We start from the raw sequence: 13784 nt of genomic DNA, 5'->3' as shown, positions 1-13784 counted from the left end.
GAACATGTTGTCCTCGTGGAACATGTCCTCCTCGTGGAACATGTCCTCCTGATGGAACATGTTCTCTCATGGAACATGTCCTCCTCATGGAACATGTTCTCTCATGGAACATGTCCTCCTCCTCATGGAACGAGTTCTCCTCATGGAACATGTCCTCCTCATGGAACATGTCCTCCTCCTCATGGAACATGTTCTCCTCATGGAACATGTCCTCCTCATGGAACATGTCCTCCTCCTCATGGAACATGTCCTCCTCATGGAACATGTTCAGCATGTCCTACTGATGGAACATGTTCTCCTCATGGAACATGTTCTCTCATGGAACATGTCCTCCTCCTCATGGAACATGTTTTCTCATGGAAAATGTCCTCCTCATGGAAAATGTCCTCCTCATGGAACATGTTCTCTAATGGAACATGTCCTCCTCATGGAACATGTCCTCCTCATGGAACATGTTCTCCTCATGGAACATGTCCTCCTCATGGAACATGTTCTCCTCATGGAACATGTCCTCCTCATGGAACATGTCCTCCTCATGGAACATGTTCAACACGCTCTCCTCATGGAACATGTTCAACATGTCCTCCTCATGGAACATGTTCTCTCATGGAACATGTCCTCCTCCTCATGGAACATGTTCAACATGTCCTCCTCCTCATGGAACATAATCTCTCATGGAACATGTTCAACATGTCTTCCTCATGGAACATGTCCTCCTAATGGAACATGTTCAACACGTCCTCCTCATGGAACATAATCTCTCATGGAACATGTCTTCCTCATGGAACATGTCCTCCTCATGGAACATGTTCAACATGTTCTCCTCATGGAACATGTTCAACATGTCCTCCTCATGGAACATGTTCTTTCATGGAACATGTTCTCTCTCATCTGTGGGAGGAGCTGTGGGAGCATCGTGAGCAGCTTATCTTTTGAAAAGCTTCTGTTTCTGCACATGAAAAAGTAGATGCAAAAAAAATAAAATGCTTATTTTATGTCAAATTTTTTTAAATAAAATGTGTCGTGGCTGAAAATGCAAAAAATATTTAGATTTTAAAACACTTATGAACACAATAAAATAATTCATCGACCTTTCTTTATTTTTTTCTGGAGAAACTCCTCTTCCTTCATTTTGCCTGAGAAAAATATTTCTTGGAGGATCCAATTTGTAATAATCACTATCGAAGGGCTGTCAAATACATGAAACTTAAAATATAATATCTAATCAAAACATGTCAATCCCAATATTCTGAGGAATCATAAAAGATGGTAGGAGGTGAAAATGTGGAAACAGGAAGTCCGTCTGTATCTTTTTCAATCTAAAACCTTGGATGTACCTTGACACAACGTACCGAGGTAGAGAATAAAGGTGTTCACGGGGTAATAATATAATATATAATATAAAATGCACACACTTCTTGTTCACACGTACGACTCCTCTGCAAAAAACAGCTGGTCAAAGTCGTCCACTCGCGGGTCGCTGCACCGCCGGCTCCGCCACTCCCTCTTCCCCTGTACGATAGCCAACGCCACCTCCTGACTCCTCCGCAGGCAAGCGTCTGCATCCTCCTGCCCCTGGGAGGAAAAGTAGTCCCGCACGGCCCGCGTGGCGGAGGAAGAAAGGCAGAAGCGCGGCTCGGCGTGGTTAGGCTCCACCTCGGACACTCGCAGGCCGCCGTCTTGCGTCTGACCTCTGGGGGCACGAGGCCAGTCCAGGGTGAGGCTGCAGGAGGGGTGAGAGTTCGCCCGGACCTCGCCGGGTTCGGATGCTTGGCGGGGGAGGGTCTGGCTCCCTTTAGGTCCCTCCGTGGACGGAATGAGAGAGTGAGACTTCTGCCTCTGGAGCACCAGAGTGGTGGCGTTCTGTCCAAAGAAAACCACCTGCGGGGGCTGCACACACTCGTTTCTGGCCAGACGCTGTGCGACCTCACTTCCTGTCTGGAACTCTGGCATCGAGGGTCTGTGGGTGCAGGTCTGGTCGTGGAACTGCCTCAGCTCTCTGATGGTCAGGGGTTTCTCTGCGCCCCTGTAGAAAGGGGAGCGGCCACGCTGCAGCTGCAGCAGAGCCTGCTGGTAGGACGGAGGGCTACTGGATCTCCGTCGGCAGTTTGGGTTCGAACCCGCGGCGTCCTGGGCATCGCCGGTCCCGGTCGGGTGGTCCTCCTCTGAGTGTCCGTTATCAGACTGCCTCAGCGACAGGCGGCGGTCCTTCTTGAGCCACGTGTTTGGGTGGAGGCCATGTTGGGGGGTTTGGCTGGCACGCGGCGCCTGGGGGGGCCAATGGGGCGGGGCTTCCCTCTGAGGTGTGGAGTCCCCGGGTGACACCTGGGGCCGTCCGGGGAAGAGAGGGGAGAGTGGAGCGAGCTCCGCCAATGGAATCGCCCCGTTGGTGGCGTAGTCAGTGGAGTACTGCGAGAAGGCGGAGTCTAAAGAGCTGAGGGAGGAGCCTGTGGGCGAGGTTGCCGGTGACGACAGACTGGAACAGCTGGCATCAAGCCGCAACGGAGGCGGAGGGGCGTGCTTCAGCTTCCGCCACCCGCAATTCTGGACTTTGGCTCCTCCCTTCTCACATCCATCCTCCTCCTCCTCCTTCAGCTGCAGCCCGCTCATCCCTCGCTCCAGAAATACCTCGTCCTCACCCCTCCCCGCCCCACCCTCCATGGCGGCATCGTAGCTTGCCTTCCTCACCGGCAGGTGGCCGCTGTCGGCGTGAACCGTCGCGGCGCCCGAGGACGGAGCGCTCGCCAGGTCCAAGGCAGGCTCTGAGCTCCTCCTGAGCCTCCGGGGCCCTTGCGACGGCCCGTTGGCCTGGCGGGCGCGTGGCTGGCGGGCCGCGGGGTTGAACCTCCGGGGTCTGGCCAGTGCGGGGAGCTGCAGCAGGAGGTCGGCGTCGGGGTCGGCGTCGGGGTCGGCGTCGGGGTCGGCGTCGGGGTCGCTGAGCGTGATGACGGAGTCGCGGCTGCGGCTCTCCGGCTTGTCCTTGTCACGCAGGAGCAGCAGCTCCTTGAATGGAGACTCGGGGTCGTCGTTCAGCTCGTTCTCCAGACTGTCGTAGGAGGAGTCGTTCATCTGGAAGGAGGATGCGTCTATGAGAAGACGGGGGGGGGGGACAGGGAGGTGAGGAGGTGAGGGGTGGGGGGGAGTGGGGGGGAGGTAGGGAAAGAGGAGAAATAAAAGTGGAATCGTCAAATTAAGATCAAGAGAATTCAATCCCCAAAATACGACATAAACACTTCATTCGGCAAACTAAGTACTCACAGTCTAAGGACACAGAGGACACAGAGCACCGAGCATTACAAATAGACAGCAGAAGTGAATGTCAGAGGTATTTATGAAGGAGGTTCAGATAATCAGCAGCTGGCTGTGACCCCGGCTGACCCCAGGCCTTTTAATCACACCCCCGGTGAACGCTTCTCTGAAGCCACTTTGTTGCAATTTTTTTAGGTTAAACACACACTTTGACCTTGACCCCCGACCCGCATGGAGACCCAAGTCCTGAACGCCTCATTCTGGTCCTCCTTCACTCCCTTTACTTCTTTGTGGACAAAGCAGCCCTCGCAGTACGTTGCAGCACAAGATGCACGGCATTGAAAAATGGTCGGCCCTTTGCTTTGATGGCAGTTGTTCAACTTGTCAGTGGCATTAAAACATATTTCCTTTATCTGACCAAGTTTAATTTGAAGGTCGTACAAAGACTTTGTGAACATCTTTCAGTTCTGCACTTTCATTGCATTCGGACTGAAAACCCCTTAAATGAGAATTGTTTTGTCCTCATGTACAATAAGACATTTCCAACTTGTGCTCATTGTGGGTCTTTAAAAACTCTTTCTCCTCCACATGTGGGCGTGTCCAAGGTGGCGGCCATCTTTAATAAAGCTCCCGCCCTCTCACCTGATCCGTGGTCGCTGCTCTTCTGGCTGAAGCCTCTGAACAGCGATGGGACGTCTTCTCCCAGGACGGAGCTGCAGCTGTCGATGAGGAGAAGAACCAGCTCACACACCTGCAGGGAGAGACCTGGTTTAGAGACCTGGTTTAGAGACCTGGTTTACAGACGCTGGTTTACAGACGCTGGTTTACAGACGCTGGTTTAGAGACGCTGGTTTACAGACGCTGGTTTAGAGACCTGGTTTAGAGACCTGGTTTACGGACGCTGGTTTAGAGACCTGGTTTAGAGACCTGGTTTAGAGACCTGGTTTAGAGACCTGGTTTACAGACCTGGTTTACAGACGCTGGTTTAGAGACCTGGTTTAGAGACCTGGTTTAGAGACCTGGTTTACAGACGCTGGTTTACAGACGCTGGTTTACAGACGCTGGTTTACAGACGCTAGTTTACAGACCTGGTTTAGAGACCTGGTTTACAGACGCTGGTTTAGAGACCTGGTTTACAGACCTGGTTTAGAGACCTGGTGTAGAGACCTGGTTTAGAGTCCTGGTTTACAGACGCTGTTTTAGAGACCTGGTTTAAAGACCTGGTTTACAGACCTGGTTTAGAGACCTGGTTTACAGACGCTGGTTTAGAGACGCTGGTTTAGAGACCTGGTTTACAGACGCTGGTTTAGAGATCTGATTTGTACACTAGGGGTGCTACAATAATTCGCCCAATTTGACAGTTTGGGGCGTTTTTCGCTTGTTTTTGTCATTTTTCGCTGATATACAGTTACGATCCCCTCCCTCAAAACTACTCCGATCGACTTCAATCTTGTTCACAGATGATCTCAAGGCCTTAAAGATGAATAGTGATGAGAATGGTGAGTTTTCACTAAACTTCACTTGACGTTATGTGGACCCCAATAAACGCCCACTTTCTGTGTTTTGTTATTATAGACTGTTGCTTTATTGATCCAATCCTTCCAAAAATAATCATGCATGATGCCGGTCAAGGCCTGAACACATTTACATGAAGAAACATTAGAATTTTTCATAGGAATACCTACTAAAAAAATTAAATGACAAGTTTTAGACCATAATGTGTTCTACTTAGTCGGTAAAAACATCTTCTTTTTTTTCATCTGATCGGTAGCTCAACTTGATAAACATTCGCCCGGTGACTCAGAGACCCGTGTTCAAATCAGGGCTAATTTTTGCATCTCTTTTTTTTACCTTTAATTTACATGACGTGGTCTAGACTTCACGTAGAGACACATGATGCATGTATATGTTCACATTGTCACAGCGCCACCTACTGGCTCAACTGGTTACAAGCCTGAGGATATCGACAAGCCCATGTTCACTCATAGTCGAAGCGCCACCTACTGGCTCAGCTGGACTTGCTCCAATCTGTCCCAAACTTGTCGTGCTTGTTACGAGTCACGACCTGAGGATATCGACAAGCCCATGTTCACTCAGAGTCGAAGCGCCACCTACTGGCCAAAGGAAATCAGCGTTGCGTGACAAACCGTAAAACGTCTGACCGGCGGCCTGCGTTCTCTGTCTGTCTGGAGAGTAACATATAGATGCTGCCCCCTTTTTCTTCTACCCTTGATGAGGTCAACATTTGGCCTCCAACAGACTATTTGAGTCCTGTTTTTGACAGTTGTTGATCCTTATGTGACAAACAGTAAAACGTGCGGCCCTGCGTTCTCGGCCAAGCGGACCCGTTCATCGCTGCTCGCAGCTTTAATTATTATTATTATTATTGTTATTATTATTATTATTATTAATATTATTATCTATCTACTCACTTTTTATTAAAATAGCTTAACGTCACATTGCTATGAATTGTGGGTCATTCCTTCAATCAAAGTGTGCAGAAATGCAGACTTAGGGAAAGTGTTCTAAGTGTCTGTGATGGAGGCCTCGAACACAGAACTGAACCCTCACGTGGAGATCCGGATATCGATTAGATGTGCATGAAACCCGCTGCACGACCTCAACAGCTGTGTGTCCAAACAGCTTCAACGTATGTGTCCCATAATGTCACTCCGGGTCCTGGATAACGTCCTCAGGAGGATATAATCACGCATCAAATGTTCGCTGAAGGCCCGAGACAGACGAACGGGTCGTGGAACCTTTACCGTCTTCTAAGACGATGCACACGACTTTATTCATCGTCACATTTAGGAACGAATACCTCCACGACCACAGCGACTGAGGGCTTCAAATAGGAACTGTTTCCTCCAAGAGTCGGGTTGAAACGTGCCGACTCTGGTTCTCAGAAACCTCCAACGGCCTCGTCGGAAATCTGTCCTCAAAGAATTTACATCACATTACATTACATGTCATTTAGCTGACGCTTTTATCCAAATCGACTTACAATAAGTGCATTAAACCATGAATCCAAACTCAGAACAACAAGAATCAAGAAAGTACAATTTCTTCAATAACGTCAAACTACAAAGTGCTATCAGTAAGAGACATTTAAGTGCTACTAAAGTGTTAAACTACAAAGTGCTATCAGTAAGGGACATTTAAGTGCTACTACGGCGCTACCTTCCCTATTCAAGGTGTAGTCACTAAGATGTGTTTTTAGTCTGTAGAGACTTCCTGTCCTGATGTCAATGGGGAGCTCGTTCCACCAATGAGGAGCCAGCACAGCAAACAGTCGGGAATTTGAGTGTTTAGCTCGAAGTGAAGGAGCTACAAGCTGATTGGCTGAAGCCGAGCGAAGTGAACGAGCTGGGGTGTGAGGTTAGACCATGTCCCGGGTGTGAGGTTAGACCATGTCCTGGGTGTGAGGTTAAACCATGTCCTGGATGTGAGGTTAGACCATGTCCTGGGTGTGAGGTTAGACCATGTCCTGGTGTGAGGTTAGACCATGTCCTGGGTGTGAGGTTAGACCATGTCCTGGGTGTGAGGTTAGACCATGTCCTGGGTGTGAGGTTAGACCATGTCCTGGGTGTGAGGTTAGACCATGTCCTGGATGTGAGGTTAGACCATGTCCTGGGTGTGAGGTTAGACCATGTCCTGGATGTGAGGTTAGACCATGTCCTGGGTGTGAGGTTAGACCATGTCCCGGTAACCAGTGAAGGTCGCGGAGGAGCGGAGGATTGTGGGTAAATTTAGGAGGTTGAAGACCAGTCGAGCAGCTGCATTCTGGATGAGCTGTAGAGGTCGAATGACATTAGCAGGTAGACCTGAAGGAGGAGTTACAGTAGTCTAGCTGTGAGATGATCAGAGCCTGGACCAGAACCTGGACCAGAGCCTGGACCAGAACCTGGACCAGAACCTGTACCGCCTTCTGAGTGAGAAGGGGTTGTATTCTCCTGATGTTGTACAGCATGTTCGGAAAGGTCTAGAAGGATAAGGACAGAGGAGAGAGAGGCTGCTCTAGCAGTGTGAAGCTGCTCAGAGACAGCAAGGAGGGCAGTCTCTGTTGAGTGGTCTTGAATCCAGACTGGTGGGGGTCTAGAAGGTTGTTACTGTGGAGAAAGGAGGAGACTTGGTTAAAGATAGCTCGCTCTAGAGTTTTGGAAAGGAAGGGGAGGAGAGAGACAGGTCTGTAGTTGTTGACTTCAAGTCTGTAGTTGTTGACTTCAGGTCTGTAGTTGTTGACTTCAGGTCTGTGTTTGTTGACTTCAGGTCTGTAGTTGTTGACTTCAGGTCTGTGTTTGTTGACTTCAGGTATGTAGTTGTTGACTTCAGGTCTGTAGTTGTTGACTTCAGGTCTGTGTTTGTTGACTTCAGGTCTGTAGTTGTTGACTTCAGGTCTGTAGTTATTGACTTCAGGTCTGTGTTTGTTGACTTCAGGTCTGTAGTTGTTGACTTCAGGTCTGTGTTTGTTGACTTCAGGTCTGTAGTTGTTGACTTCAGGTCTGTAGTTATTGACTTCAGGTCTGTAGTTATTGACTTCAGGTCTGTACTTGTTGACTTCAGGTCTGTAGTTGTTGACTTCAGGTCTGTGTTTGTTGACTTCAGGTCTGTAGTTGTTGACTTCAGGTCTGTAGTTATTGACTTCAGGTCTGTACTTGTTGACTTCAGGTCTGTAGTTGTTGACTTCAGGTCTGTAGTTATTGACTTCAGGTCTGTACTTGTTGACTTCAGGTCTGTAGTTGTTGACTTCAGGTCTGTAGTTATTGACTTCAGGTCTGTACTTGTTGACTTCAGGTCTGTAGTTGTTGACTTCAGGTCTGTAGTTGTTGTTGACTTCAGGTCTGTAGTTGTTGACTTCAGGTCTGTAGTTATTGACTTCAGATGGGTCCAGAGTGGGTTTCTTCAGGAGAGGGTTGACTCCGCCTCCTTCAGAGAGTTAGGGAAACAGCCGGTTGAGAGGGAGGTGTTAATAAGATGGGTGAGAAAGGGAAGAAGGTCCGGAGCAATGGACTGGAGAATGTGAGACGGGATGGGGTCAAGGGGGCAGGTGGTTGGGGGGTCAGAGGTTACCAAGGTAAGAACTTGATTAGGAGACAGGGGGATAAAAGAGGAAAATGAGGGGGAAGAAGGTGAAGTTACTGGAGGTGTAGTTATGGAAGATGGATTAGTAAATGAAGAGCGTATGTCGTCTATCTTTTTTGTAAAGTAGTCAACAAAGTGTCTTGGTAGAAGGGTGGAGGGAGGGGGGGGAACAGGGGGGTCAAGGAGGTTGGAGAAGATAGAGAAGAGCTTTTTAGGGTTAGATAAAGAGGATTCGATTCTGGATTGGTAGAACAAACTTTTGGATGCAGAGATGGACGCAGAAAAGGAGGAGAGAAGAGATTGATAGGCAAGCAGGTCGCTGGCGTGTTTGGATTTTCGTCAAATTTTACTGAACACAAAGCGCTTCTCGGAGACGTCGGGAGTCACATCCTCCCTGTATGTGTGTGTGTGTGTGTGTGTGTGTCATGTGACTCAGTGTTCCTGGATTAACAGCACACACCACCAGGCTACACTGTCATCAAATCATTATGTTCTAAAACAAGTGCAGTAATCTGAAACCAGGAGATTATTTATTTTTATGACTCCACTCATTTATTTCTGAATGTTTCAAGTGTAATGTTTCTCTTTTCCATCAACAAACTGAGAGGAACGAGTTGGTTTATGGCAGGAATAGGTCGTTTCAGAGCACTGGGATGTTAGAATAATAAAAACACTTTCAGCGCCACATATTAGAACCAATTTTGGATTAAAATATGAGACAAACCTTTCTGCTGACAGACGACGGGAGATGAGAGCTGTTACATAACTAAATGAGCTCAGTTAATCCCTGAATGTTGCATTTGCTCTCTGGTAAGACTTATTAACCTCCAGGTTTGATCTCCTCTGCTCAGTCCTGAAGCCGCGGGTGGACTTGGATTATGGGTAATGTTGGGCTCTTCTAGCCATAATCTGAGGAGAGTTACGCTTACATAAGCAAACGCCATGGAACGTACCGGATCATCTCCAAGAGAACACACCTGTTTGTGATGGCAGATTAATCTCCGCTGTCTCGGACCGTCTGACAGACCTTTTGACACCGTGCTCTCGGTCTCCAATACTCCATTCTGATTGGCTGCAGGGTTGAGGTAAACTGTTTACTGTTATAAATCTGTATCAGAAACAGTTTATTGCCAAGTACGTTTACACATACAAGGAATTTGGCTTGGTGATTGGTGCGTGACAATAAATAGTAAAAGACAAAAAAAAACTAAAGATACACATCGAAAATGTTGTCTTGGAGAATTGTTTCGGGGACGGAAAGAAAACGTGCTTTTAGTTTAGCTTAGCCTTGTGCTAACCTCGCTAGTCGTCACAAAGCTAAACTAGTAGCAGAGAAGATGTGGCCAGCTGTAGGCATATAGCGACAGCAATGTCATTAAAGCAATATTAAATCAAGTGTACTAATTTAGTGGCTTACTAGTTTGCAAGCTACCTTGCTAATTCCACCATGCTTTCATGCAACACAGGAAACAATTTGACCAAAGGTGTCACTTATATAGCGATAGCAATGTGCTGTCCTAGCGGCTGGCTAGTTAGCTACCTACCTTGCTAATTCCACCATGCTTTCAAGCAACAAAGAAAATCATCTGAAATAAATGTTCACCTAAAAGCAATGTTCTTTCCTATAAGAAAGTTCAATTTTGCTAATTTAGCAGCGAGCTACTTTGCTAATTCCACCATGCTTTTTTGCTGTATTCTAATTTGTAAGGAGAGCAGACGGTCTTTCTAACGTAGTAAGTTCCACAGAGTGTCAACAGCATCAACACTGTGTTGTTTAATTGATGTTGAAATAGTCTATAACCTATAATTAAATGAAAGATAACATAATAACGATATGAAATAAGGCTCATTACCGCTCTCCCTCCTTCCTCCAAACAAAGTGCTATCAGTAAGAGACATTTAAGTGCTACTAAAGTGCTACCACGGCGCTACCTTCCCTATTCAAGGTGTAGTCGAAAACAGCAAACAGTCGTGACTTTGTTGAGTGTTTTGATCGAAGTGACGGAGCTACAAGCCGATTGGCCGAAGCTGAGCGAAGTAAACGAGCTGGGGTGTGAGGTTAGACCATGTCCTGGGTGTAGGGTTAGACCATGTCCTGGGTGTGAGGTTAGACCATGTCCTGGATGTGAGGTTAGACCATGTCCTGGGTGTAGGGTTAGACCATGTCCTGGGTGTGAGGTTAGACCATGTCCTGGTGTGAGGTTAGACCATGTCCTGGGTGTGAGGTTAGACCATGTCCTGGTGTGAGGTTAGACCATGTCCTGGATGTAGGGTTAGACCATGTCCTGGGTGTGAGGTTAGACCATGTCCTGGGTGTGAGGTTAGACCATGTCCTGGATGTAGGGTTAGACCATGTCCTGGGTGTGAGGTTAGACCATGTCCTGGATGTGAGGTTAGACCATGTCCTGGGTGTGAGGTTAGACCATGTCCTGGTGTGAGGTTAGACCATGTCCTGGGTGTGAGGTTAGACCATGTCCTGGATGTGAGGTTAGACCATGTCCTGGGTGTGAGGTTAGACCATGTCCTGGGTGTGAGGTTAGACCATGTCCTGGGTGTGAGGTTAGACCATGTCCTGGATGTGAGGTTAGACCATGTCCTGGGTGTGAGGTTAGACCATGTCCTGGGTGTGAGGTTAGACCATGTGTGAGGTTGAGGTTAGACCATGTCCTGGGTGAGGTTAGACCATGTCCTGGTGTGAGGTTAGACCATGTCCTGGTGTGAGGTTAGACCATGTCCTGGGTGTGAGGTTAGACCATGTCCTGGGTGTGAGGTTAGACCATGTCCTGGGTGTGAGGTTAGACCATGTCCTGGTGTGAGGTTAGACCATGTCCTGGGTGTGAGGTTAGACCATGTCCTGGATGTGAGGTTAGACCATGTCCTGGGTGCAGACGAGGTTGGAAAGCAGCCATTCGCAGAGAGGGAAATGTCAAAATCCCACTTTTTATTTGCACACACAAACAAGCAGTGTGGCCGTGGTTGCCAACGTGTGTGTGTGTGTGTCTGTGTGTGTGTTTTCCTCTAAAACACACACTTGGCCTCAGGATTGTGCAGGAAATATTTGGCATTCTTTGCACACACACACACACACACACACACACACACACACTGTGTGTGGCTCAAATAGTGTAACTTTACAAACAGAGCACACATCAGCGTTGTGTGTGTTGTTGGGCTCAGGTAGGAGCCACCAGGCGTCCTCTCAGACATCCCTTCACTTGACTTTCTGCCCCAAAACTGTCGTCCTGGTTACAGCCTGAGGATATCGACAAGCCCATGTTCACTCATAGTCGAAGCGCCACCTACTGGCCAAAGGAAATCAGCGTTGCGTGACAAACCGTAAAACGTCTGACCGGCGGCCTGCGTTCTCTGTCTGTCTGGAGAGTAACATATAGATGCTGCCCCCTTTTTCTTCTACCCTTGATGAGGTCAACATTTGGCCTCCAACAGACTATTTGAGTCCTGTTTTTGACAGTTGTTGATCCTTATGTGACAAACAGTGTAAATCACCTCAACCACCAGAGGTCAGAGGTCATTAATGAGCACGAGTCCAGTACAGAGACCTGCAACCAGAAGTTACAAAAGAGGGCGGAGCTGAACGCCGACCAAAATGTTATGATTAACACTCAGGAAGTTAAAGACAAAAACACGGACAACTCTAAACCTGTCAATCACCTTGTAGCCCCGCCCTAAAGCGTCCCGCTTTATGGTCTGTTTGACTCTAAATTACCATAATTTACTAAATGAACATCATTCTGTATTGAAGAAGACTTGAAACTAGAGATTGAGACCAAAAACTAATGTTTACAATACATCAAGAGAAGTAGAGTCATTTATATAGACTTCTATACAACCAGAGGAGTCGCCCCCTGGTGGTCAGGAGAGAGAATGTAGCTTTAACACATGAAGCATAGACTTCTATACAACCAGAGGAGTCGCCCCCTGGTGGTCAGTAGAGAGAATGCAGCTTTAACACATGAAGCGTAGACTTCTATATAACCAGAGGAGTCGCCCCCTGGTGGTCAGTAGAGAGAATGCAGCTTTAACACATGAAGCATAGACTTCTATACAACCAGAGGAGTCGCCCCCTGGTGGTCAGGAGAGAGAATGCAGCTTTAACACATGAAGCATAGACTTCTATACAACCAGAGGAGTCGCCCCCTGGTGGTCAGGAGAGAGAATGCAACTTTAACACATGAAGCATAGACTTCTATACAACCAGAGGAGTCGCCCCCTGGTGGTCAGGAGAGAGAATGCAACTTTAACACATGAAGCATAGACTTCTATACAACCAGAGGAGGTGTGTTCCCTCTCACCTTTTTGGTGCCCTCCCCCTCCATCTCGGGGGTGCTTGGCGCCGGTGCCCAAAGCATGCTGGGAGCGATGCAGACGGACAGGTTGAAGGCGTTCATCTGGTTGTCATGGGCGTTGCCTTGGATACAGTGCAGCACGGCGATCACGTGACGCAGCAGAAGCAGGTTGTCACCGGGCAGGAGGCAGAGCAACCTGATAAAGAGAGAGAGATGTCTTCAACATGTCACCTGTCTGTCTTCAACATGTCACCTGTCTGTCTTCAACATGTCACCTGTCTGTCTTCAACATGTCACCTGTCTGTCCTTCAACATGTCACCTGTCTGTCTTCAACATGTCACCTGTCTGTCCTTCAACATGTCACCTGTCTGTCTTCAACATGTCACCTGTCTGTCTTCAACATGTCACCTGTCTGTCCTTCAACATGAACATGTCACCTGTCTGTCCTTCAACATGTCACCTGTCTGTCTTCAACATGTCACCTGTCTGTCCTTCAACATGAACATGTCACCTGTCTGTCCTTCAACATGTCACCTGTCTGTCTTCAACATGTCACCTGTCTGTCCTTCAACATGTCACCTGTCTGTCTTCAACATGTCACCTGTCTGTCCTTCAACATGTCACCTGTCTGTCCTTCAACATGTCACCTGTCTGTCCTTCAACATGAACATGTCACCTGTCTGTCTTCAACATGTCACCTGTCTGTCTTCAACATGTCACCTGTCTGTCCTTCAACATGTCACCTGTCTGTCCTTCAACATGTCACCTGTCTGTCTTCAACATGTCACCTGTCTGTCCTTCAACATGTCACCTGTCTGTCTTCAACATGTCACCTGTCTGTCTTCAACATGTCACCTGTCTGTCCTTCAACATTAACATGTCACCTGTCTGTCTTCAACATGTCACCTGTCTGTCTTCAACATGTCACCTGTCTGTCCTTCAACATGTCACCTGTCTGTCCTTCAACATGTCACCTGTCTGTCTTCAACATGTCACCTGTCTGTCCTTCAACATGTCACCTGTCTGTCCTTCAACATGTCACCTGTCTGTCTTCAACATGTCACCTGTCACCTGTCTGTCTTTCAACATGTCACCTGTCTGTCTTCAACCTGTCACCTGTCTGTCTTTCAACATGTCACCTGTCT

General features: G+C 47.9%; 1 protein-coding gene across 2 annotated transcripts in view; it reads right to left on the bottom strand.

Annotated features, from left to right (window-relative positions):
• Nucleotides 1-770: 770 nt before the first annotated feature.
• The window catches only part of arhgap20 (Rho GTPase activating protein 20), a 32945-nt gene continuing 19931 nt past the window's right edge, over nucleotides 771-13784 (bottom strand). Inside the window, exons 12-15 of one of the 2 annotated variants that reach the window (XM_034561735.1) lie at nucleotides 12645-12834; nucleotides 3892-4000; nucleotides 1416-3086; nucleotides 771-949 (exon numbers count right to left, since the gene is read on the bottom strand). In XM_034561735.1, the coding sequence (XP_034417626.1) occupies nucleotides 1423-3086; nucleotides 3892-4000; nucleotides 12645-12834 (1963 nt within the window). In that variant the 3' untranslated portion in view covers nucleotides 771-949; nucleotides 1416-1422. Of the gene's footprint in view, nucleotides 950-1032; nucleotides 3087-3891; nucleotides 4001-12644; nucleotides 12835-13784 lie in introns of those variants that run through there. The other variant, XM_034561734.1, reaches the window with a different exon arrangement.

This window comes from Cyclopterus lumpus, chromosome 21 (genome assembly GCF_009769545.1).
Source record: "Cyclopterus lumpus isolate fCycLum1 chromosome 21, fCycLum1.pri, whole genome shotgun sequence".
NCBI classification, from domain to species: Eukaryota; Metazoa; Chordata; class Actinopteri; order Perciformes; family Cyclopteridae; genus Cyclopterus; species Cyclopterus lumpus.
This window is presented reverse-complemented; position numbering and strand designations above follow the sequence as displayed.